Source organism: Echiichthys vipera (genome assembly GCF_963691815.1).
Source record: "Echiichthys vipera genome assembly, chromosome: 10".
Taxonomy (NCBI): Eukaryota; Metazoa; Chordata; class Actinopteri; order Perciformes; family Trachinidae; genus Echiichthys; species Echiichthys vipera.
Window position 1 is genome coordinate 25791752 of NC_139835.1, and position 27794 is coordinate 25819545.

Below are 27794 nucleotides of genomic sequence, written 5' to 3' on the forward strand. Positions count from 1 at the left end.
CGGCAGTGCCCAGGAGATGAACTGGCACCTCTCCAGCCAGCAGTCTACTCTCCATTCATGGTCCACACAGGGACTCGAACCAACGACCCTTCGGTTACCCGCCAAGTCACCTATGGACTGAGCTACTGCCGCCCCATATTATATTTGTTGTGCACAAATGTTCATTTTTGAGAGTAGTTTTTGAGGTATTTGTCTCCAGTTGTTGATTGAGGGGAGGTTTTTGTATCGATCTTTAAAATTACATATATTTTATACCAATCTTAAAGTAAGATGGCAAACAAGGGTGTCTCCTGTCTCCTGTTCTACTGTTTCTACTATTTGAATGGAGGTACTGAAAAATTGATGTTTAAATGTTGACATTTTTCTGTTGAAAAGTGAACTCTGAGTGGTCCCTTCGAGACTGTCAATCATCACTCAGTGACAAAAATCATTTTACACTTTTCACACACAAAAACAAGAAATGTGACATCTGGGTTTTGACATTTAAAACATTTGACATTTTTGTAGACAACAAGCTAAATGTGGACACGCTGTCACTGTGCTGACACCGGCAGAGCCATTTACCGGTCAGGAGAGGAAATCTCTCTGGATTTATCTCTGCTGTCAATCTCACCTGCTCCCATCTTTAATGAGTTTCCCCTCACTTCATTCAGTTCAGCCTCCACACAGAGGATCGACACATAGATTAACGTTTTCTTACACAGCAACAGCATGTCTATGTTCAAAAAACAATTAAAATGTTCCTCAAACTTATTAATGTCTAATAAACTACCTTTTTCATACACACAGAGAGGCAGATTCTTCCGTGGTTGACAGATGTATGAAGTGTTTATCTGTGTGTGTACTTGTGCGTTTCCTACCAGTGCACATCCTGCGCAGCTGTTTCCATTCTCACAGGTGCGGACCCTGGAGTGGACACCTCCCCCGCATTCAGTGCTGCACTTGGTCCAGGAGCCCCACGGGGACCAGAAGATAGGCTGAGGACAGGACACCCCTTCATTGCAGAACCTGTGGAAAGTGGTGAGAGAGGAAATGGGGCAGTTTGAGAGGAATGATTGTAACAAAAAGACAGTAGCAGTCAGAGCTCTAGACTTAAAGGGGACATATGCTCGTTTTTTGGGTTCCTACTTGTATTTTGAGTTTCTTCTAGAACACTTTAACATGCTTTTATGTAATTTAATTAAATTAATTCAAAAATAAATTATTTTTCTTATACTTTTTGTCTGAATAAACCTGTATTTACCCTCTGCCTTATCATGAATTGGGACTTGACCTATTTGAGACTTGATTGTCCACAGAATTGACCTAATATCTTAAAGCAAAAGCATTCAGGTGACATGTTTTGACCATAATACTATATACGTAAGCCTTCAAGAGTAAATTATTTGTTTGGAAAAATGCATTAGATCTGCAGAGCATCAAAGTTTGGAGAGTTACTTTATGAACACATCTGGTTATCCTTACCTCTCATCCCTGCTTGGCCCCACACACACTCTGCCCCCATGTCGGGGTGAGGGGTTGTTACAAGAACGCTGCCGCAGCTCGAAGCCTGTACCGCAAGTTGTGCTGCACTGTCCCCATGACGACCAGGGCGTCCAGCCTCCATTTCTATGGCAACAGACACACGGAAAACCATTAGAAAGCTATTTTCACAAGAACCTGCATGATTATTCATCAGTCCTTTTAGTATTATTCTTACACAGGATGGTTATACTAAAAGGAGGGGGTGGAAGCGCCTTTTAGCTTAGTCTAATCATTACTCTGTTTCTGAGCTTCTGGAAACTGAAATGCAAACACACACACACACATACACAGCGAACTCATTCTGACTGGGAAACATTCATTCAATTTGCTTAAGTGCTTTGTTCCTGGGTAGCACTTCTCATGATTTAATTGCCACTTTCTGCAAAAGCACAATTCAATTTCGACACCAAGGATTAAATCTGGCATAGCTATCCAGTGGGATGAAGGTGCCTAAGCCTCTTTGTCTGTGCTCTGCTCTCTGTAAGGCTGATTGGCCATTCCCCTGCAGATAGAGGCGGTGAGAGGTGTCACAAGGAGAACCTGGAAGGCACCTTTATTTTCTAATAAGATTTCTCACTTTAATGATCTTTCTCATGTACTGTCAGGGCGTAAATTGTGCTCTGCTCTGCGGTGGATGCCTCAAAGTCACTCAGGACATTTCGGCTATAATATGAAAAATTTTAGGACAATATTTTAGAGTTCTGATTTGCAGAATGAATTGTGCTCAGTCAAAGTATTGTAATAATTTGTAACTTGACAATCTCAGGTATACTGAGCCACAAGTCATTATTAGCCCACCCAACCTCGATTTGTATCCTTTTATTTATGACCTACTGTAGGTCTTAGTATAATAGATAATGTAAAAGCAAATCCACGGTGTCAGCTTTGTTTCAGACCAAGCACATTTATTTATGGAGCACCTTTTAAGCGCAGAGAGGTGCTCTACATACTGAATGCCAGAGAAATGCATCAAAGCAACAGCTAAACAACAGACTAGAAAAGAACAGACTATGAATACAGTTTCAGTACAGTTACAGTACAGTAATAAAATATGATGGCTTAATTTAATAAAAGCAAAAGTGCAGGAGAGACAAATAAATCTGCATAGTTGCTAAAAGCAGCTTGACAGTATTTTGGTTCTGACCCGAGGTACTGCAGGCGACTTTTCCAAAGATCTAAGGGACCTATTGGCCGGGTATTCTTAAAGCATTTCAGAAATTTATTTTGCCCCAAGGCTGCTAAAGAATAGATTAAGTGATGTTGCTGGTTTATAAATTACTGAACTAACTGGGAGTACAAAGATTTAGGAACCGGATTTAATGTGCTCTTTTACCGTGGCTCTCTGTCATTTCTTGTGCTGCGGTTTAATTGTAATAAAGACAGTAAAATGGACTTATTTAACTGCAATAATTCACTATTCTGGAGGAATGAATGAGTATCTTTAAATCTTGTTTGGACATAACACTTTCTAATTCTTGTTTTTCATGCTAATAGGCAGATTTAGATAGACAGTGACGTGGAAACACAGATTTCTCACTTGGTTTTTACTCCTTGTATTTCTGCAATTAAGCTTTGGGATAACATTGATTCTTATCCTCCTTGTTATGAAATACAAGATTTTTTTCCCATTGCTTGAAGCTTTCTAAATAGCACATTCATAGCCATGTTGCAGTTATCAAATGAGTATATCTTAATACCAAAGGGCCTATGATTAGATAAGTGATTCTCAGCAGTTTAAACCGTTTTGTATTAAATCTGCCTAAAACAAGAAAATGTCAAAGTGGAAGGCCCCAGGGGGCAGGGTTCCCATGCATTGTTGTTCCAGTCATGGACAATTAGGGAAAATGTAAAATGTCCTTCCCAATCTTATGTTGAAAAATATTTCAACCTTCAGGCTCCCATCATTCAGAGTTCCCCAAAAGAAATAACATTGCCGTCTGAAAGGACCAAGTTATCTTCAAGTTCATATTAACTTATAAATAGTAGTTCATGAACAGGAGTATTTTGAAAAGGCTGTTTTGTTGTTAAGACGCTGTGAATCCAGCTGTGGTAGCGCGTGCAGTTTGGATGACATTATAACAAGCCCAAAACTTTAAGTTACATTACTCTTCAAATGTAAATATTAGTCACTGCTGGCTGGATAACTAGTAGTTTTTATTATTATATTATCATCTCATCTCATCTCATCTTCATCCGCTTATCCGGGGTCGGGTCGCGGGGGCAGCAGCTTTAGCAGGGGACCCCAAACTTCCCTTTCCCGGGCCACATTAACCAGCTCTAACTGGGGGATCCCGAGGCGTTCCCAGGCCAGTGTGGAGATATAATCTCTCCACCTGGTCCTGGGTCTTCCCCGAGGCCTCCTCCCAGCTGGACGTGCCTGGAACGCCTCCCTAGGGAGTTGCCCAGGAGGCATCCTTACTAGATGCCCGAACCACCTCAACTGGCTCCTTTCATTAATTTGTCATCATTTCTAATCACATAAGAGATCATTTTATACTTAAGTGACAGCCATAGACTGCATGTCTTTTAAATCAGACTTCCATAGAGAGGAACGTCTTTCATACCAGCCTTATTTCCAAGCTTAGTCCGAGGTGATGCCCACAGTCTCAGACTTTGAAAACCTCTGCTCTAGATCGTTAGGATTATTACGTGTGATAGTTGTTATTGTTTCATCATCATCAAATCTGTCTTTTTTTCTTTCCCTACCTCGAGCAGTTGGAAACCTCAATGGTGGGGCCCTCACAGTTTTTGCCTCCACATCGAGGGGACGGGCTGTCACAAGACCTGGAGCGACACAAACAGGAGCTCACGCCATCCACACCGTCGTCATTGTTGCAGGGTTGCCATGGTGCCCACGGTCCGAAGCCACCATTGGTGGTTTGGTTCCGCAGCTGGAAAAACAAACATCAGTCATTACAAGAGTGAGATGAGCTTGGAATATTCGACCATCCAACACTCGGACGACTCAAGCGTTTATAGCTGGAGTAGTTTTAGAGTTGTGCTGCCTGACAGGACTTTTCCTTCTAAGATGAAGAGAGAGTTGTCAGAGGATTATATGGGAATCAATGCACTGCAATTCACTTCAGCCAAATTCAATCCAGTTGATCTTTGTGCAATCTAATCCATTTCACGTCAGTCTAATTCACCTTCCTTTCTTCCCCTACTACTCTTATATCCTGTCTTGTACAACACACACTGAGAAGTCGTTAGCCTTGGATTATACCAACCACTATGACATGTGAAACATGACATCACCAGGGCGCTCACCAGGCGGGTCCCATGAGGACAGATGTGACAGCTTGTTAGCCAGTCTTACAGTAAGTGCTGCAGTGATGTTACTCTTACCGGACAAACAGTGATGTTCTGCTTCCACTGGCTCATGTTGGAGCTGTCCTCCAGTGTGGTGCATCTACGCTGCCTGAAGTCCCAGCCGCAGTAGGGATCCCTCGCCTCTAAGCACAGCCTGCAGGGGACAGGAGAGAGGAGGAGGGGGGAAGAATGTGTCGTCAGCAAAGTGAGTAGCTTGTTTAATTAGGACAGTATATTTGACATCTGCATTTCCTGGGCAGATGTAAAAATTTGATTAACAAATGGTTTAATTTTATGCCCAGTTTTAAGTATCCTCTCTAACACGTGCAAAAATGTAGAACACGACTGCAACTCTATACAAGAGTTACGCATGGAGCGTTGAGTACAAATCAACTTTATAGACTTCACAGATTCTAAACACCAAATCACAACATTTATAGTTATAATGAGCAGACTGGGAATATAATGATGACAATACATTTTACCAACTCCAAAAGATTAAGTGTGAAATTTGTTATCTAAAAATGCGTATAATGAAATAAACAGTAAAGTGTGATTTGCGAGAATACAGAGAAAATCCCATAAAAAGAAGTTAATAAAATAAAGTGGAGCATTAAAAATTAGGGCAGCACACAGCCTTTCCCAAACCTCTCGTGGAGTAACCCTTGTCCTGCATGTTTTAGATCTCTCCCTGCTTCAACACAGCTGATTTAAATGGTCAACGTGTTATTACGCAGCTTCAGGAGATCAGAACAAGTTAATCATTTGTGTCGGAGCAGAGAGAGACCTAAAGCATGCAGGTCAAGGGGTACTCCAGGGGAGGTTTAGGAAACTCACTGGCCTCAGACCTGCCGTACTTTACTTTACTGTTCATGCATTATAATTAACTCTGAAACATGACAAAACCAGACTATCCTGTGTGTCGTTCCTCTCTCAGCTCTTACACAAACAACACGGTACATCACCCAAACAGTGATTAAATATTTGTTAGCTCCTCCAGTAAAACAGAGGCTTAATGACGGCTAATTAAATCTAAAGCTGTTAATGGCTAGGCTAAGCCACCAGAGCTGATCTGGATGCTTCAGGAACGCAGGATAAAGGCATCAACTGAATAACTCCTCTCTCCTTCACTTTCTGCCTCCTTTCCTCTCCTTCATATCCTCCTTTTGTCTCTTTCTTTCTGAATCAACTACCGTCCCTCTACTTCTCAACTCCTTCATCTCGGCATTGTAGGTTCCCTTCCTCCTCTCTCTCTCTCTCTCTCTTCATTCAGCAGAAAAGAGAGATTCTTGTTGTTTGTTGGTATTCTTTTTTCTTTCCTGGCACATACTTTTATGGTTTATTTGAAGAGCCCTGTAGTGTTTTAGCCTGGAGGTTGATACAGCTCTCTGTGCCAGGTCTGGGCCTCCATGGTGAACTTAGATCCAATAAAGACATAACTGCTTAGCCAGCACATCAGAGTTGACCCCACAGACAAAGAGCGAGTGAGCACAGGAGGGGAAAGGAGAGAGAGAGAGAGAGAGAGAGAGGGCATATTCTCCGGTGATCCATGACACAGCCGCAAGAGGACGACTTCCTTCATGACGCATTTAACGCTAACCTTCTTTAATTAAGCGACACTATTACAGCACGCAGTCTCAACTACAGATGAAACAGTAATCATAATGAGGTCAGCCGCAAATTCACAGTTCAGTGAACCCAATAGTTCGTTTGAAATGGTGGAGGGAGGAGCGTGTGGCTCAAGGTTGACTATATTGTTTCCGCGATGGCTCGGCCTCTGATGTGTGGGTTTGCATGGTCATCATGGCTGAGGAATTCTCATTTGGCTTTCTGATTACCAACATGCGCTCGCACATGCACGCACACACACACACACACACACACACACACACACACACACACACACACACACACACACACACACACACACACACCATCACAGTGATCAGCTAAGCGGAACAATTAATGTGTGCAAGGATGGAATAAATAATGTTGTATGAGAGGGAGAGGTGGGAGAAATTTGAGGCCTAATTAGCTGTGGGTAAAGTGTGCTGAGAGGCAGACTGGGAGGCTTCTGACATCAGGGAAAGACTCAGCGAGTCCTGGATTTACATTGTTTGCAATAATTTCAAGTAAGATGCTGATTAAAATATGATTGATATGGTTGCATTTGTATGCCTCTGTCAGCCAGTCAAGTTGCAGTTTACATCAAACTGTCCAGACTTAAAACACAGTATTAAGTGTATTTTTGAGTGAAACGTGGACGCTTCAAACACATCGTCAACCCGGCAGCAGAGAATATCTCTCCTATCAGCCCAATTTCAAGATTAGTGTCACCAGTTCACTCTCCAACCAAATCTCTCCCTGTGTGTCTGCAGTGACCTATGACAGGTCAAACACACAATGCCTCCGCGCCGGCAACATCTGTGGCCGTAGGAATTATGTTTTATAAAAAAAAATGAAAAAAGTATATTAGTATATTAGCTGGAAAAAATGCTGAGAGACTGTTTGCAGTGCAGGTGAAGATGGGGATTAATGCTGAGCACACAGACACATAAAACACAAGGAATGCTAATAGTTTGTCTGCATCCCACAAATAACTACACCTATTTGGATTTCAGCACTTTATCTCAAATCTGCACTATGCTGCACTATATAGCCAAAGGTTGCTTTAGATGGACACTGCTGTCCCACAATGCAATGCACAAAGGAAATAAAGCAGTGGCTCACAGCTGCAGAGAATTGAAAACAAATTGTGGATGATGGTGAGACAACTACAGGAAGATCTTGTTATGTCTTTGTGAAGTTGAGTCGACAGTTGCATTTCCAAATCACAGTTGGATGGACATCAGCAGATTATTGCATCATTTTCTGTTGCAAAACAGTAAAGTGCATTGAATTCTTTTATACTCACAGCAAAAACTGTATATTGTGACATATAGAGCATATATACTGTATTCTATCAGTGTAATATGAGGAATTGGGACACCGCACAGCTTTGCACTCCCAGTATTTTCTTCAATAATTTCCTGCACCAGAGGCCATTTAATAAGTAAGGATTTACTATTGGAGAGGAAAAACAGGGCGCACCAAGGCGTTTGGCTCCTACTCTGACCTTTCTGCAGCTGCATAAAACACCAGCCAAGCGCTTTCAGTACCATCCTGTCCTGACGGCTCACCCTTTTTTAAAAACAGGACCACTGTAAAGTCAATTAGAGGCAATGTGGGCGGAGGGAAGGCAATGTGAGGGGAATAAAAGCGCTAATTTTAGTAACATACAGTGCAGAGCGATGTCAGCTGGGACAGGAAGCTGAGTCCGCAGAAACAAAGGAATGTCAGTCATCTAAACTGTATCAGAGGCTGTGCATAATCAAGTGTTTTCTGAATACCCCTCCATCATACACTATAAGGGAACGTCTTTGTACTGTGGGTGTGCCATTATGAGTGAGAGCGTCGCTTTGACGAATCTGCAGGGAACAGGTTGATATTTGACTCAGCGGCTTGCACGGCCGGTGGCACACTTTATCAAAACAGAAGCCATGGAACATGGCCTGTTAAACTTTAAACCGACCAAGCGGCAAAACCCACCAGCCTATATAACAATATGTCTGGTAGAGTGGCATCGGAAGATAAATCTGCTGGATTCTCTCTGTGGGGGTGTAATTGACATTTTAAATCGTTTGTGAATGCTGTAAAAACCAGTGTCTCCTTTTATTACAGGCCCTCTAACAACTAGACATAAAAACAATAGTTCACCTCGCCGTTAATGGCAGGCCGTCAGAGTATAATTGCAAATATGATCACCAGAACAGATAAATTATGTATTGGAATCAGCCATTATTAGCAGTAGCGCTGACACTCTGTGAATGCATTAGCAAAGGCTCTCTGGAGGGTCTGACTCAGTTAAACATACGCCGGCCTCACTCCATCTCTCCACAAGAGCGATGGCATTTTTGCAGCCGCTGTCGGGAGACCATCAGTGACAGGCTCTTAGTCCTCATCCTCTCTCCAGGGAAAAGAACCCATCCCTGGGGCTTTCCCGCCCTGCTGTGCTGGGCTGAGTTGGCCATTTAGGAAGTCTTCTGATGATGAATCAGAAACGCAGAGAACTCCTGCTAGCACTCAGCGCTAATACATCCAATTAGGCCCAGTTGGAGCCAGCCTGAAGACTGATGGTGCCGGGTCCAAAACGAAAAAGAAAAAAAATCAGGAAAACATTGAAATGCCTGCCTTCTGTCCTCCATGTACAATTTTAGCCCCTAGTGAATAAAAATAGAGCTGCCTTATCATGGAGTAACAATGCGGACGCAAAGTGACAGAGACAGGCTACACAATTTTCTATCCCTTTGGGCCTAATAAAAAGCTTTACAAAAAAAATGAAGTGAAAGAAGTGAAACTGGGAGCAGCACTGAACTGTTTTCACCCCCACTACGGTCAAACGGTTGCTACTCAGCGGTGTAGTGGTAGTTGATGAGGTGGGTTTACTACAAGGTAGATGGGTAGATTACCAAGGAGGAAGTATACTTCCCTATGTATTACATTTGCTTTTTGGCTGATGGGAAGGTTTACTGTAAACCCCCAGATCTTATGGCTGCGCAGGAAAAAGAACGGTTCTCCGGTATGACTCTCTTCCCTTCGTTCATACCAAAGAACCCCTCTTATACACAGGCTCACCACTGACGTCAGGACAGCAGAAACCCTACACATCCTCCGTCGCAGACTTAAAACTCATTGTTCAGACTTGGCCCTTTATGTCTCGTTTATGCCGCTCTTGGATATGTCTTTGATTCAATTGTGTGTTTGCATGATTCTTGCAACTTTGAGCAGCAAAATATCATCAAAAAATAACTTTCAGGACTTTGTGTGCTCCGTGAGTTGTGTTACAGTGCGTTATTTCTTTTCCTTACAAACGATCTTTGGTCGAATGCAGACACCAGCTGGCACATTATCCAGACAACAACCAAAGGTTTCATTTTGGTCTTTTATCAGTGTATTTACAGAATTAATGTCTACTAACTACAGCAGCTCATATAATCTACCACCAGTGACATTTCTCATTTCAGCCAATGAAAGAGACGATCAATGCTGGCTAAAAGGTAGACATTCGGCCTGGATGTTTTGCACATTCTCCCTTTGCTTACACAAAAGACTACTAGGTTCGATAAGAGATTTACTATCCTCTGAGCTAAGTAAATCCAGGTATTCCGCTGGATCCAAAGTGGCTAGCATTGTCTTTTGCTTGTTTGTTTTTTTCATTTATGTTACAACTTTCCCGGGAGCAGAGTAGTTTAATTTGCAACAGGGGATTTGAAAGGTAATGAGCTGGAGGTTAAGACATAGCACAGGTCCAATTCAAGGATGAGGGCAAGAGAAGGGCGACAAAGCAATATAAACAGGAAAGTAGAGACCGAGATAGAGAGGGAGTATGAGACGGAGAGCAAAAATGATTACACTGAGCTGCAGCCAGAACAAAGCCTGTAATAAAAGTAACAGCATTCTGGAGCGGTAATAAATACATCCGCTGTGTGAACACCATCTCTCACTTTCTCTCTCAGTCTTTGGCTGGTGAAGTGCTCCTCTGATTGGTCATACAGGCTTAGCAGCAGTGAGCTCCCGAGGCCTGCTGACAGGCTGGCAGCCACAGCCGACAATAAATTGGGTTTGCTGGGGACAGTCGTGTAAGCTCCCCTCACACAGGGACAAACAGGGAAGTCCACACCACTGCATTGGGGCCCTATAGGGACCGATGCAACATGTCGTATACACTGGGTATTACAAGCAGCCACACACACACAGACTGCAGCAGGGATCCTAACGGTCAGCGTTTTTCCTCGATGACCACTTAGTGGTTTCCTGATGTTTTAAACTCTTGCTGCAGGCAGGCTGAGCTACCCCGGCCTCATGACTGCTGCCAGGTCACTGTTAATCACACACGTACAACCACACACTCATACACACGCATAAAAGCTCAGCAAATTGAACCAAAGCCCCTCAGGCATGAATGTAACCAGCAGTATCACCAGCAGGACAATTGCACCTCTTCTAAAAAAAACGTAATGTTTATGTAAGCAGGTGTGTGAGCAATGTTTGGCTGCAGCTACAGAGAAATCCGAGTTGTTTCCTTTTCATCCTCCCCGACATTATCCTTCTCATTTATTCTGCATTGGCTCCTTTGCCTCCTTGTAGTTATTTCTGTTTTTCTTGTGTCTTTTTTTTCTCATGCTTTTTTCTCTTTCTTTGAAAACAGAACACTATTCCCTGTCTGACACCTTCAGTTCTGACACACTTTAAAAGAAAAGTACTGCTGCTTTCATTCAAAGTTGACTTGGAAACACTTTCTCTGAAGGCCCCTTCTATAATGCACTAAGAGGGCATTCATAGTGAATTCTACTGCATTTATAATGTTTCATGACTACACTAAAACACATACTGGTTTATGATGCATCGTATCAACAGTCAATATTATATATGTGACTTAAAATGAATAATATAAAATAAAATAATATTAATAAATATAAGTTCAAGTGTGTTCTTCTGGATGCTATTGACTAGAATGTTCCTATGAAATAAAGGTTGACTGATGGCTCTCATACATGTGCATGTATGAGATTACCTATACTCACCAATACTCACCTCAACAATCAGCTGGAGCTGAAATAGTGCATTGTTGCATAGATGTGGTATTCATAGAAAGTGTTACCATTGACTTTTGGTTGGGAGTGTGAGCACTATGTCACTGTCCTGAGTGAGACCAGTAGTTTCATCCCTGCATTTGGCAGCCTGGACTACCTTATTCCCTCAGTGGAAGGAGAGAGGGGGGAAAAAACCCTGATGGATGCAACAATGCAGCTAAGCTAGCATGCTGCTGCTGCGGCCAAAATAAATCACTTCACTAACCGAACGAGATAGAGATTAGAGAGATAGGGGCTGGACGGAGGACAGAGTGGTGCTGTTAGCCACAGGTGCCAATTGGCCAGGTCAAATATAATTACCCCAAATAGAGGACAAACACACACACACACACAGACACGCGCGCACACACACACACGCACACACACACACACACACACACACACACACACACGCACACACACACACACACACACACACACACACACACTTACACACACACACACACACACACACACACACACACACACAGTAACGATAGCACACAAGCTGCAGCATTTGTCTGCGAGCTATCACTAAGAGGCTACAAATCACTGGCTGTTGAAAAGGTTTAGCGGTATAACAAAAAAGCACTTCAGTTAAAGTTGATGATGTAAATGTTATTCTACTCTCAGGGTTGCAAGAGCTCGCCTATGCGGATCAATAACAACCGAAACCTGAACATTAAAAGCACTTAAACCTAATTGAGTTCTCCGACTGCACAGGAATTCAAACCAACATATGTTTTCACTGCTGTATGCTAAACTGTAAGAGTCAGCATTTTTAACTCTATAATTAGACAATTACAACACTTGCATTCATGAAGCATTAGTGCATTACCACTACTGTACAGCCACAAACCATCCATTATGCCATTACCAGCTGATATTTTATAACAAAGCTGATCAATTATGACTCGTCCATAAATCACGTTTCACCTTCTGCGTTGCTGGGACGCCTGTAAATGCCACCATTCTTCACTGTTTATATGAATGTGTACGCATGTGTGAGAGGGTGAAAAGCAGCGTGTGTGGCTGCAGATGAACCACTGTCAGCTATAAAACTATCTGAGTATATTCAGCTGTTATCAGTGTGTGAATGTATGGCTGTATGTGAATGGGGACGACCACACACACGGCAGAGAAGATGAGGAAAATGGCTCATTCAGTCAGCAGTACAATGGCAGGGAGTGTGTTCAGACAAAGAGGAGGATGACAGATGGGTCTTTTTCATGCAGCCTGAACAGTGAAAACCCAGGGAGATAGACAGGGACAGTAACAAAAGAAAGAAAGAAAAGGTAGTAAGCACAGGACGGAGCTTGGTCGTAATTTCGTACAAAGTAACAAGTTACCACATTATTATGGTGCCCACTGTAGTGTCGCCTTTTACCCGATCCCCTGAGGATCTCATGTAGTATTTTTCTGATTATTGTGGTTCAGAAATAAATTAATTTACACCAAGAATTTACGATGAGATAAATCGTTAATCTTGGAGTTTAACATTCATGTGTGCAAACATGGCGGCTGTGAAACTGCAGTTTCTCATGTTTGCCAGCTCTAAATCAACAAGTCTTTAATCTGGTACAGCTGCAGACGTAGCGATTCTTGACGCATCGGGACCAGGTTTATTGCCTGTGTAATGGTGAGCCTGATCAGTTTCTGAATTTAAGCTGTTCTCTGGAGGTTTTCAAAAGCATCTAAGTAAAAAAAAAAACTGCTGGATGTGGGTGAACACCCTTCAACAGATTCCAGTTGAACAATAATTGACCATTTTTTTCCTGCTGCTGTGTTCGTCGAGAGCAGCAACTTTAGATTTCATGCATTGGTAGGAACAAGTTATTTCCTGCTCCATAACATGCTCGGTTTAGTCCACTGTTGTCCGTGGTCATATATTATAGTGAGAGTTTAATCTAGTTTAGCTCTGAGAGCCCTTGGGATGACTTGAATAAAGCAACGAGGGCAGGGTGTTGATCAATGCAAAAGTGTATCATGTCAAATTCTTCTTTTTGAAACTTTCCCCTTGTCTTAGTACCCATATTGACAGCACCCTAAAAAACAAAGACAAGGCTACTTTCCACTGGCCAGAGTTGGTTGAATACAAAGCTTGACACTGTGGCTGAACACAAGGCTCACCAAAGCTCAAACCTCCATGTCAATATATATCACAGGAGTTAAAGTAAGAAAGTATTAGTGAGCCTGAAAAGTTGTCCACAATAATGTTTATAATGCATTATATGGAGTATTGTATGGCTTTAAAACGGCTCTCTGCCTGAAATCAGGGATGATGCCTGAGAACTTTAAGCCCCGCTTTCAATGAAAAATAAACAAATTGTTCCTTCTGCTGTGAGAATGTGTGTTTGGCTGGCTGTAAAAGCGGCACACACAACAGCAAAACCAGCGCCCCTCTTGGAAAACTCTCCATCTCCTCAAATGTGAAGGTTTTCTGTTTTTTTCCCTGGGTCACGATGTCAGCCTATTCTGGTCTCACATTTTTCCTTGTCTGCTTTTTCCTTCTGCCATGTACTTAACTCTGGTGTTGTTTCAGATCCTGCCACTCCCACCCGCTCACCCCGCAGTAACCCCTGTGTTCCCTCTCATCTGACATTCCCTTCCCCACCTGCACCAGCTCCCATTTAACCATCATCAGCCCAGTAGCATATACGGTGTACTGGCCCACTTCTATTCACTGCCCGCCAGAATCTCTATTGTACTTCTGCCTTAGTACTGCAGCCATTTTCTCTGCTTGAGTTTTACCTGTTATGACCAGACCCCCAGGGAGACAAATTTAGTGGCCAAACCGTTGAATTACATTGGGCAAAAAAGACATTTTCCCATAGACGCTGGAAAAGAGACGTCTGTGAGTCAGCTTCCGATCCACTTTTGACCTTGAGTAAACTGGAATGTCTCAGAGTTGCTTTTGGCCCTTTACACTCTTTACATTTTGTCACGAAAGAACAGATTAACTGTTAATGTAAATATCAGCTGAAACTGTATGCATTATTAAGTGCCTGGCCTCCTATTTATTCTTTATCGGCTGACTCATCGTTGTCACCTATCCGCCCTTTGCTATTTGCGCGAGTACCTCGCTCAGGTGTCACGATGACGCACAGGTTGACATCTGTCGGCAGCTCAGTCTGCCTTTGCTTGCAGTGCGTTTGAAAGATTGTGTGAGTGAGCGAGCCACAGAGATGAGCAGAATATTGCAGTCTGGATTAAAGAGGGACACCTCCTGCCACCCTGTCCCCTTCCCTTCCCCCTTTCCGGTGCCCTTGAAGCCCACTCCTTTTATCGTTTCACCTCAGTGTGTCTTAAATAGGACTCTGACTGCTTTCTTTGCTTTTCTTGGCTTTTTTTTCTCTCTTCCTGTTTCTTCCTGTCTCTCTCTCATCTTGCATATCTCACCACCATCAAGCCACAGCAATGGCTTCCCTAGCTTGTGTCTGTTTGTGTGTGTGTGTGTGTGTGTGTGTGTGTGTGTGCATGTGCGTGTGTGTGTGTGTGTGTGTGTGTGTGCGCGCATGTGCGTGTGCGTGTGTGTGTGTGTGTGCGTGCGTGTGTCTGCTCCCATGTGTCTAGGAGTTCGTATTTAGTAGAAATAGCGATCTGACTCATCAGGCAGCGCACATATGAGAACTCATCCAAGCACCAACCCACACACAAATCACACTGAGTAGACCCTCCGTGCACACACACACACACACACACACACACATACACACAAAGACTGAAAATAGCATCAAGCCATTTGTATGCTAAAATGAAGTTGACTTTGAAGGAATGAGGTGGCCGGCTGAGGATTTCAGATTGAGAGGACTGATGAGATACAGAAGGTCGGACAAACAGCCAGTGAGCTTTTCTCCCTTGACTCACCCTCGAGACGCAGATTTTTACATGAATAACAGTGAAGCTGAGGATGGCAGAGCTCTCCCTTTCTCCCCGTGTCTTTGCAGCTACCTCACACACAAACTCTTCTGGCAGTGTACGTGTTGAGCTTCACACACACTTTTTGTTTGTCCCCTGATTCAGACGCAAACAAAAGCCAGAACAATGCTTCCTCTGTATTATGCAGAACTTCTTTACTATAAAAAAAATAAAAACCCAGCAAAACAAATTAATTTCCTCTAGCGAGCAGATACCGCCCCAGTCATTTGTCTGGTTCCATACGGACTTTAATGATTATAGGCGAGGTCTCCCACACATTAATCCTTGTTGAGGACAGATAATTACCTTCAATAGAGGACCGACCAGGTTCAAATGACTCCACTGCCAAAACGCATAAAATTAACAATAAAAACATACACCGTGTATACTGCAGAGCTGCGTTCGGAAAGGGACTTCTGTCCCTCACATGCAGACTGTACAGAGAGGAGAGGAAATGAGAAAAAGAGGAGAGGAATGACAACAAAGGTCATAGACAGAATTGAACCGGGGAGGCTGCAGTCACAGCTTTTTTTGTTGAACCCACCAGATGCCTCATTAGATCACTAGCCAGGACCATGATTCTACTTGTCAAAAGGTGCAGCGTCGTGTTCGGTGCTGCAACAATGGTGACAAAGAAGCATAGACGGCTGTCATATACTTTCCGAGATGAGAAAGAGACGCGAGTAAAGGGAGGGAAGGGAGGAGGCACATCGACATAATGAAAAGCACCCTTTGTAGCCTACTACACGATTACGGTCCTATAATGTCCACAAGCCTGATGATTTTTTACAAACGTTCATGTAAACCTCCATCTCACTAATTGGTGTATTTACACCTACATTATATATTTTCTTCCACAGTGTTTGTTCCTCGTATGCATTTTCAACATTCCCTCAACATCAAAGTTTATGATTGGCTGAGTTTTGGGTCACTTTAACAACTGGGAACTAATGATTACTCTGGATCAAACTTTCCACTAGATGTGAAAAATTTTGTGCAGTACTCACGTCTCAGTTTTGTAGGTTGAACACCTCTCCAGCGGGATCTTCAGGACTCGGTTGTTAAGCCCAACGAAGAGCGACCTGTCGCTGTGCAGGATCTGCAGGCTCAGGATTGGTTCTCGCACCCCCTGTGGGAAAAGCTCCATCTCCTCCAAGTAACAACCTTGTAGGTTCTTATTGGGTGTAGCTAGTGCCTTTAAGATGGTGCCATATTCTGATTGGACAAGAAGGACAAGAAGAAACATCAGAATATGCACTTCTCTACTTGATCTTTCTTTTTCTGGTTGTATATTTGTGTGTGTCTACGTTTTGTGTGTCTAAGTTTTTTTCCTCTCTCCTCCTCCCCTACTAACCTGTGCTGATGTACATCACATGGTAGAGGGTGTCCATGCCCTGAACTATGTCCACCACCAGGTTGGAGAAGCGTACGTCATCCTGCATGACCAGCGGATCAACAGACTCTGGCTGGACCACGTCATTCATCAGGTAGAGCCGCTGGGCGTCCTGCAGGCTCCGCTCCGTCAAACCCTCGTTGGGACCTTCGTCGTCTATAGTGCCACACTGGAGAAGACAGGAAATGGCATGAGAGAAAGGTGAGGTGTGAAAATGTGGTATGGACACAGAAAAATGGAAGACAGAGAATGGAAGACAAAAAAAAGAGACAACAATGGTGCCTCGCACACCTCTTTATTGCATTTTTTGAAATCATACAATCAACATGTCTGGTTAGTTTGTTTCCATGCTGTATTCTATTCTTAGTAATTGCAACTTTTTCTTGTGAGCAAAACTATAGTGTGATTGCGATGGGATCACAGCAACGACACAGCATTTTAATGATACACTGCAGAAGAATAAATATCAAATGACAGCCTTAGGAAAGCTTTGTTCGGGTTGCACAGCTTAGCTGTAGTTTGCAGCTTCTGCTCAGTCTTTACGACTGGAAATGAGATTTGATTTGTTGGTAGGTTACATTTTTGGATGATGTTCGGAGCGGTATGTAGATGGTTTTTGATCTATTTTCTAGGGCTGCACAATAAATCACTTTTTTATCATCATCCTGATATCAGCCCGCACAATAACCACATCACAAAATACTGTGACACATTGCAAAATACGATGTTAGTTAAAAGAGAGTATCGGAAGAAAACTGAACCTTAAAATGTAATGTATCATTCTTTTTTGATTTTGCCTTTTATGTTTAGTTATATGTTCAATCTGTTAAATAAACTAAAGTTAGTCTGTGTGTGTAACATGTATGATAATAAGAGTGAAAATTGAATTTCCCTGTGTGGGATAAAAATAAAGTAATTCTTCTTCTTCTTCTTCTTCTTCTTCTTCTTCTTTCAGCTATGTTAATGTTTTATTTTAGCATTAAACTGACAGCAGGAAGGCAAAACTGAGTATTTGTGACATTTATCAATGTTATCGCATATTTTCTTCATTTTGCACAACCCTATTATTATAACTTTATGAATCACTCCAGGCTGCACCAAAACCTTATCCTGCCACCACTGCTTGATTTGATTTTGACTCGGTTCTGAATTGGATTATCTTTATGCAGAAAACTGCAGTGATTACTAAAACTGGCAAAAGTTCTTCTTATGTAAGATGCTATTTTTTTGTGGTCACAAGATTAAAAATTCCTGGACTGTGGACATGTTCCCTATCCAGATCGAGAATCTAAGGATAGAGGCGCTTGTATGTTGTAAAGATTCAAAAGCCTTTTGATACAAATGTATGATTTTGGACTATATAACAAACTGATTCATTGTTAGCCAAATGACCTCTGTTAAGACTGATATGGATTGATTTAGCTGGTATTAGTCTAGTCAGTCCATTAAACTCACCTGGAAGTTGTGGATGGGGTTGGTGGTAGGAAGCCAGGTGGAGCGAGGGTTCTCCTGGGAGCGGAAGGGCCCGTTAAAGGCCTGGGTGATGGCGCTGAGGTTGAAGGCACACACTGCAGATGCTGCAATGCTGTTACTTTATAGTGAGATGGATAGGGAAGACAAGACAGCAAGAGGGAGATAACAGGGAGATAACAGAGGGAAGAGGGAGGGGGAAATGACATAAAGGGATAGAGAGAGAGATGGAGAGAGAGAAAGCAATAAAGATATTATTTCACACAATAAGTTTACACGTTGGCAGTAAACGTGAAGCCATATCAGAAATCAGCAGTCCCCAGCTGTGTAATAAAGCCATTTTGTAATGCATTCCATCCTCTTAATGGAAGTCCTATCACTTATACCTGCACTAAACAGGCGCTGCGTTGCTGGAGGCTAAGCTATGCTATCAGCGCGGCACAGTGAATGGGAATAGCATTAAGCTGAGGATATGGGAGGCAGTTGCACAGATTATGTGCAGACACACACCCGACCGCCCCACAGGTGTCACATACGAGAGTAAACCCCGGCTAAACCGGCAGTGTGAGTAAAGTTATTATTGTGACACTCTTCGGCCATAATGTGCTGCAGGGTAATGAGTTTCTTAACTGCCTGCTACACTCCTGAGTTTTTTTCCCACTCTTATTCCCTTACACACAGCTCCACACTAAGACTTTACTACGTAGTGAACAGCCTTCTGCCTTGACATGGCTTGTGGGATGCTGATAAACCATCAGTTAGAAGATAGTGAGAGGTAATATTTTAGTGAGTGAGCGTAGAAATTGCATGAGACAGAGAGAGAGAGAGAGAGAGACAGAGAGAGAGAGAGAGAGAGTGAGAGCGAGAGAGAGAGAGACAGAGAGAGAGAGAGAGACACAGAGAGAGAGACACGACCCTGAGGGCGTGATCACACTGTCCTCCCGGACCGAGACCCGGACTTTAGGGTACTTGTCCCCCCTCCCTCTCCCCCCCGCGCCCCAGCCCCGTTTGTACTCACACTACCTGGGCCTAGGCCAATGCTTCTTGCTGTCCACACGCCATCAAGCCGTAACACGTCACACGCATTGATCGCGTGTGTGTGGCTTTGTTTACAAATCTTTCCACAGACCTCGGAGTTTTTGTGCGTCTTGTCGACTGTTTTTGAATATTTTCATCCGACCAAATCTGCAGTAAACACCCCACCTCCGCACCACACCAGCATGAACCTTTCACCGCCATTGTTGTTGTAGTTAAATGTCCGCGCATGGTCTGTCCTTCTATTTACATGTCCGAACAGGCGGACATAACGCTACTGCCGTAGGGCTCGTGCTCGTGCGCGTACACGTGCGCACGCTCGTGCTCGTACATGTGCAAACGGCTCCGCTAAAGCCCACCTCTTTCAAGCGGGCCGTGGCGGCCCAGCTGGCCGCAGTTGAGCGCGGAGCGGGTGCGCTCACATTACTTAAAGGTACTAGACTTTAGCTGAAAAACCGGTTTTGGCCGCGGCCAAAAGGATAGTGTGAGCACGCTGTCAGACAGCGAGGCAGAGAAAGAATGACTATTGTAAGGACCTCATTGAGCTTTGTGAGCCGTTTCAGAACCTTGGGTGAAGTATAAATCAGTGAAGGCTGCTACTTGCTGGGAAAAGCTGCATCCCAGGGTTTGTTTAATGATTATGGTGAGGCCTGAATGTGTTGTTATTCACCCTTGGGCTGCTTTTACTCAATTTTTATTCCCTTTATTATTTTGATTGTCTTCTCTTAGCTTGGCATGTTGTACTGTATGTTTGCCTTTTTCAGTCCTGATACACATACAGAGAGATACTAATCTGATATCAGCCTCACTGTGTGGAAGTGAATGGGATCATTCTTCTATGTGTAAGGCAACGTCAGGCCTGCTTGACCTAAACATCACTTTCCTAATCTTGTTAAACAATGTGTAACAAATAATAGATGCACATTTCCTGAATTGTTATTTCTTACTAAAATAATAAATCATGCACCAGACACTTATATGTATATACATTTATATTTCATAAATAAAAACATATACCAGTGGCCTCTTTAGTAAATGGTGTTATTTTTGAATAATCTGTAATCGCAGTAAGGACAGCAATTGATACTGATATCCGATATCAGACCATATCTAGGGCAGATCAATTAGTTTCTATAGTGTATGTGCGTATATATATATATATATATATATATATATATATATATATATATTTATATATACATACTAGGTTGTGACAATGCCCATGATAATAGGGCAGATCAATTTGTTTCCATAGTGTACACTATAGAAACAAATTGATCTGCCCTATTGTCATGATATGGTCTGATATCTGATATCAGTATCGATTGCTGTCCTTACTGCAATTACAGATTATTCAAAAATAACACCAGTTACTAAAGAGGCCACTGGTATATTTTTCTATTTATGAAATAAAAAGGTCTAAAGCCATTTGAAATAGTTTGGTATTTTCTCCAGAATTTCCTTAATACATGGATTTTGAACCCTCCTGCATGTGAATGATAGGCGTCAGTGTTCTTGGTATATAAAAACAATGTTGGGACATTCTGGGACTTGATAATGTCGAAAATCAATTTTTCATGGATTGCTCTTGGCACTTCAGATCCAATAATGCTTTAGGCAGTGCAAACGGAGAGCATGATTTATTTTAGCCACAAATTGTTTTCATTTTGGTAAAGCTACACCATGAAAAATCATGCTGAATTAGCTACAGACAGTCTCCTTTTTGCAACGTAACCACGGACATACAGACACCAATCCCTGGATAAGATTTTAAAAAGGAGAAGTAACAAGGAGCACCTCTTTATATATTCATTTTTGATCTTTGGGGAGAATATAGGGTGAAGATAATACAGAAGATATAGAAGATAATAATAAGATTAGGCCAATTTACTAGTCAATCTGAGTTTTATTTTATCTTGTAAAGACAAGGCCTTCACTAGAAAGTTGGAAATTGCACTGATCCCATCAATACGTTGATGTCTGCACATTCTGGGAAGAAAATGCATCCATCAAAAGTGCTTTTTTTCTATGGATCATCCTTCCCTGGGTGTCTTATTTCTACCACTAAGATGCTTCTAAGCCTACTTGAGACATCTGTGATTGCTTTTGTCATTTTTTGAATACTCATTTCTTACAGATCTAGTTCAGGATTCAGGAGAAAGCTAATGTGTTCTGTCGTTACCGCTGGGTAGAAAAGTGCTGTGCAGCTCCAAATGAGCTCTGGCTAAACAACGGGGGAGACCGAACAGGTGGGTCATTGACTGACTCGCAGGCTGCAGAGACAAACAGCCGCCAGACTGAAGTCTAAAACATTTTTTTGTCAAAAGCTCTGGTGGAGACAAGAGTGACAGGGAGACAAACAGTGTGAAGCAGAGTGAGAGCTGTGGTCAACCGGCAATAACCAAAACCCAACTGGAGGAAACCACAGGCAAATGAGCTGCAGTATGTAAGCGGAAACCACAACACTTTTCACACTCGCACACACAGTTTGACATAATGGGAAGTTAAAGTGCGGCTTTGTGGTCGTACAGTAGCTACAGCTCGTGTTGAAGCTGAACTCTACCACAGAAAGCCTGACACTACCCAGATTATTCCAGATCTCTACTTTGACAGTGAGTTGCTGCTAAGAGAACAGTGTGAAATGGAGCACTGAAGAGAATGCAGTCTATCGCAATAATGGATACAACCCATATGCTTCGAGTCTTGCTTAAAAGCCCAGGCAAGTGATTGAAAATCTGTTTGACATCTGCTATGCTGTTTGCTGCCACTGCTCTGCCGCTCTCCAAAGGCCCTGCACCATGACGATCCTCTTTCATTACGAGTGGTGCTCCTTCTTCAAATGATTCTTCTCATCCCAACAGCCTAATCCTGTCTGGGGTTGTCTTCTGATATGCTTCTCGATTCCCTGTCACATTGTTTTTACAGCCCTTGTTCCCAACCCGGGGGTCCCCAGCTTCACAGGCGGTCCGCAGAGCCTTTTTGAATTCAGGACGACTTTTTCTTTTAAGTATACAATTGGCCTTTATCTCGGCATTTCATTCATTTCTGTGAAGAAAACTAAATGACATTGTTATTTTTATTAACTTTCAAATCCCACAGGAAAAGGGCTTGGTGAGGACTTGAACATAAGCTACATTCACAGAAACAGCCTCATCCTCCTGCATGAGAAAAGTATGTGGTTAAAACAAGCAAAGAGCCAATTGAACAATGGCCATGCATCAGAGAGAATAAATCACCGAATAAAAAAAGAAGCCTATTAAGTAAATAGAATTGTTAAAACCAAACAGAAAACACAAAATTGTATTAAAAGCTCCTAAAAAATAACAGGAAAACTCATCTCTAAGGCGTTATCCACTGGAAATACACAGATTTCACCCAAATTGCTTGTTTTACACAAACATCCTGCAGTAACTGCCTTCACTTCTTTTGTTAATTGTACAGTTTATCAGTTGTTCTGTACTGTTATTGTTATGCATTGTATATACTGTGAACTATCCATTAAATATGTCACTTAGTCAGGGATCATCAGTTTTCTCCACAGTAGAAAATGGGTCCCTTAAAGTGACGACAGATATCTTTTATGTTTTGACTTATGATGTAAACATTGATTGCACAATGTAATGGTTTAAGAAAATGACACCATCACTGTTTAGATTGGCTCCCTAAAAGCCTTGTTTTTACTATACAATTCTGTCTGCCATCAAGTACGAAACCCTGGAAAAATGACACCTCGTTTTATGGCACAAAGGAAGAGGAAAGTGCTTGAGTTGTGCCTGTTCTTATAAAGGTAATAAAACAATAACACAGGGGCTTCGTAGTCTGAACCAAGGCGACAAACTCTTTATTGCCTTCCACATTATCAGCAGCTAGACCCTCCTATGTGTTTCCACTTTAAGGAAAAGGGTTGGGAACACTCTTTTACACAATTTGTCACCGTTCAAAGCCTTTTATCAATGCTGCAGGAAAGCATCCGTTATAATATTCCTACAATGTGTCTCTTTATATAACACCTTGAAAAGGACAGTGGATCATTTTGCTGAGTATTTTACACTGTGAGAATAAGGCTGGTGACACTGTAGTCTACATTTTTTTTATTGTCAGAAAATTGCAAAGAAAACGGCAAGGCATTGATCCTACTAACAAGTATTTTGTGTGTGTGCGTGTGTGTGTGTGTCTGGTACATCTTATCCCCTTGTGCAAGATCTACATTGTTGTCCAAAAGCTATTAAAAACATATCAATAAGCCCAATCGTTGCACAGGGTGACATGTTCCTTCATTACCATGAACAACACACACACACACACACACACACACACACACACACACACACACACACACACACACACACACACCATCCTACTGTGAGAATAACTCATCAGAACACCAAATGTGGAATAATCTAGAGTTGAAAATAGTCCTCAATGAATTCACTGTTTACTGCAGCTTGGGTAACGTTTAAAAACTGCAGTGCCTAGCTCTTTTAGGAAATTAAAAATGTCATGTATAGGAACCAGTGGGATTGGGCTTGAGTGCCAAAGATGGGGGAAGAGAAGTCGGAGAGTACTCACAGACAGATGGACGAACAGATCTTTTCACAAGACTTGTTGACAGTACTACATATATAGAATAAAGCCAGCTGCATTCTTCAAGTCAAGGAAGTGAATACTTTTTTCACCACTGTAAGCCGGCCTGATACTCTCTGCAGATGACAAGTCGTAATCAGTACGGATCAGAACACCAGCGAGACTGTCTGGTAAACAAAAGACTGATATGCATCTCAGTCTATAACCTTATCTATTTACTCTGGATGCTGGTATAGCTGTATTGGCAGATTTTAAGATGTAGATCCTCTTTTCCATTAGCTTTTTGGTTGTTATGATGACATGATCTGTCATATTATCTATTATCTATATTTCTTTCTTTTTGATTAATTCCTTTTGTTGCTGAAAAGCACTTTGTTTGCCATTTGTTTTTATTACAATTAACTAATTTGACAGCAAAAATAGAGATTTTGACATTATTTTATACACACACATCAATGAAGAGAGTGTCCAACTGTAACCTACTGTAATACACCTAACCTCATTTTATGTGGAAAAAAAGGAACGGCTCAAACTACATTAAGGCCAATGTTTCAACCTCAGTGAATACCTGCATCGCAGCAGTAAAAGCAAAAGGGCTCACTCAGCAGAGCTCCGTGGCTGCAGGGACCAGAAATTGAACCCAAGCTGCCAGGATTATCCATACATATTTTTATCCTGCACAACAATACGCCAGCAAAAGGAAAGGCTTTGGTCCAAAACAGTCACGTTCAGAGGCAGACTGAGTCAGCAACACCTACACTAAACAATAAGGCAACACCACAGGTTCAGTAGGTTGCACAAAAATCCAGCTGTAAGATTTAAGCTATTGAAAAAAAGTGGACAGGTCACTGAGTATCTTTTACAGTCTAAGAATGACTTGACCTATTTTCACAATCCAATGCAAACTGGACCTAAGTGTGGGAAAGCAAAAAAGTTAAATAGTGGGTTCAATTTGAAAAATATATCTGTGCCAGAAACGACAAAGCAGCTGGTACACAAGCAGCACATTCTGTCAAACTGTATTCAGATCAGGCCCCGTCTTCCACTGGGGGCCCCGCAGTTCATTTCAAGGTAGATTTGATGTTAGCAAGTTGATGCGATGGGAAGAGAATGTCGTGTAAATCAGAAATATTGCACAGTTGTGGCTTGCTTCAGTTGGCCGCCCAGCATATCATTTATCCCCCCTGTCGAGTCTGATCTCACCTGGAGTCAGTCACATATATAAATATATATTTTTTTATGGATCGGAGGGATATTAGGATCTCTTAGAGGTGTTCTGTGCATATCTCAGGTTACACATGTGTGTCAAAGTGAGTTTAAAATGCATGAAAATCTTTAATGATACTGAGTGAGCATAAGACTTCTCATTAGAATATTTGTTTCATGTATTTATTCAGTCTGACATCATTTCAGTTCCAGTTATTAGTTTATTTCTAGTTGGAAAAGAAGGGTTACTTTTCCTTTTTTGCACTGTTGACACGAAAACATTTGCTAGGAGCAATAGATAAAACAATGTTTTTCAAAATAATCAAAGAAATATGATGATTTCAGAGTTTTTACTGTAAGCTGACTTAGGGCGCTCATATTCTCAATCAAATGTGCTTTCAGGACGGTCGAACAGCGTTGTTCCCATTCTTAATCCTGCCTACAAGCTCTGATTAGTTTCTTGTTTCTCCAACTAGGTAAACAGCTATAAATCAGCACATAATTGGAATTACTGAACAAATCAAAGATGTGGACAGCGATTCAGAGCTCTGGAAGTCTATTTGTCTGTGCGTCAGCAGGATTATGGAAAGACTACGGACCTGATGTTCATGGAACTTGGTAAAAAGGGCGTAGACTGGACCGAGGAAGAACCCATTAAATTTGGAGCGGGTTCAAATTAGGGGCGAATACACAAATTACTTTTCATGAGCATTGGTAACCAGTTGCGTGGTATGACTTTTCCACTAGGTGGGGCTACAGCTTTCTAGGTATCTCTGTGTATTTTACCAAACTAGAACAATACTATAAACCTTAAGACGATCTGTCTGTCCACTACCCCTCTGAAAGACCAGATGGTCCCATGCTGACCGTTGGTTTGAATGGACCAGAACCACGGCTGAAGACACACTTGAACTCATTCCAATAAGTTATGTAACAAACCCATAAGCAGCAAACGTTAAAGTTGCTCATGTCATGTTTAACATAGATCTGACCAAAGACAGTGCAGACATTATACTATATCTGTTATTTCAGTCCAAGCGTTTGATATTTGCCCATATAATAATACAATGAATAATAATAATTTTAATAGTTTTGGAAATATACCCAGACATACTGTATATAGTGGTCGCACTTGCAGCTTTGCATATTATAGAAGACTGGACTGTTGGCCTTGGTGGAGGTCTGCTTTCTCCAAGTGACCTTCTTTGTGTCAAATGATTTTACTACTAATCAATTAACGGGACCAATTGTTTCACGAGTCCTCCTTATCCCGCCTCCATCCTCTCAGATATGAGGCTCTCTAAGAAGCAGTGAAGTGGAAGGGTCAGTGAAGTCACCCAGAAATAGATAAGGAGGTTCATAATTAGTTAGTAATGGCAGGTTAGACACCTCAGGAGAAGAATCTTGCTGCTGCTCCGAGCCCATGACTGAAGGACCCTGCCAATAAGGGCCCAGAGTTAATTAACAGACTTGGCTGTGCTCTGAGGTCTTAAGTGTCCTTATTCTGATGGAATGCTAAAACCCTTCACTACTTACCCCCTCGACAGGCTCCGCTAGCTGCTGCACGTCTCAATAAAATTACAGCTGAATCATTTGCTTCCTTATTTCCTCTCTCTCTCTTTCCCATCCTCATCTCAAGCAGTGCTGGAATCATCATTTCTATTTTTCGACTGACTGATTAAAGAAGAATACATTTTAGACCTCCAAACATGTTGGGTCTGGAAAAAAATAACTCTGGTGATGTCAGTGATGTCACCAGTGGTTTTGGTTGGGGGTGGGGGGATTGAACCAACGTGGCCAACGCTCTATAACGAGGTGGAAGAATTGTTGCATGAATTGTTGCATGTCCGTCCATCTTTTTTGCCCAGAGTGCTGTGGTGGATTCTGCTGACTGCCTTATCTGCAGCTGTGCCAACACAACGGGATTGATTGGTGAGAGTAGGGATGTGATAACTGCACGCAGGGCCCTTTGACCCTCTAGCGGAAGTGACCTAGGCATAAGGTCACACAAGTGGTCAGCTACAGCAGACGCATGATAGACACAGGCATGAGCGGCGATGAGTCTCGGCTGTCCACTGGTGTTTGGATCACCGAAAGGCTTTTTTAAACCGAGTGTAAACACAGAGGGTCTAACTAGGGCTGCAACTAACAATTATTCATCAGTATTCACATTCAGTCTTTTGTGAGAACGAACCTGAGGTGACATCTTTCAAATCGCTTGTGGCTTGGGTTATGTCCAATTAAACCCCAAAGATGTTTAATTTCCAATCAACTAAAACCCAGAAAACCAGCAAATCCTCACAGACAGGCTGCAACATGTTTTGCGTGATGAATGACTTTAAACTTTTAATTAAATCAAAATTAGTGTTTTTGTTGTTAATTAATTGTAGAATCGCTTCACCAATAATCTGAATACAATAGATGAGTGAATACCATATCTCAGATGCCATCCAAGTCATTTATAGCATCATAGGATGGATCAAAATAACAACAGAGAGAGGGAGGAGGTCACAACAGTCCTGAGAGCTGTCCCACATCGTGAGCAGCCAGAGAGGATAAGTACTCTGTTCCAACTCTTCCTGCTCTGTTTTACAGCCCGAACTCCTGGGAGCAGCTGTGAGCCTGTTCAATTTAGGCCAGACAGATGGAGACAGTGTTTGTGGTGATTGCATTAACATATCCAA

At 42.2% G+C, this 27794-nt stretch overlaps 1 protein-coding gene across 3 annotated transcripts in view; it reads right to left on the bottom strand.

The window, feature by feature from the left end:
* sema5ba (sema domain, seven thrombospondin repeats (type 1 and type 1-like), transmembrane domain (TM) and short cytoplasmic domain, (semaphorin) 5Ba) overlaps positions 1–27794 on the bottom strand; it is a 133540-nt gene that overhangs the window by 18314 nt on the left and 87432 nt on the right. For all 3 annotated transcript variants that reach the window (XM_083921325.1, XM_083921324.1, XM_083921326.1), the window contains 7 exons: positions 18271–18406; positions 16777–16984; positions 16430–16637; positions 4870–4987; positions 4231–4415; positions 1465–1608; positions 861–1008 (listed from right to left, as the gene is read on the bottom strand). In XM_083921325.1, coding sequence (XP_083777451.1) covers positions 861–1008; positions 1465–1608; positions 4231–4415; positions 4870–4987; positions 16430–16637; positions 16777–16984; positions 18271–18406 — 1147 coding nt within the window. The remainder of the gene's footprint in view (positions 1–860; positions 1009–1464; positions 1609–4230; positions 4416–4869; positions 4988–16429; positions 16638–16776; positions 16985–18270; positions 18407–27794) is intronic.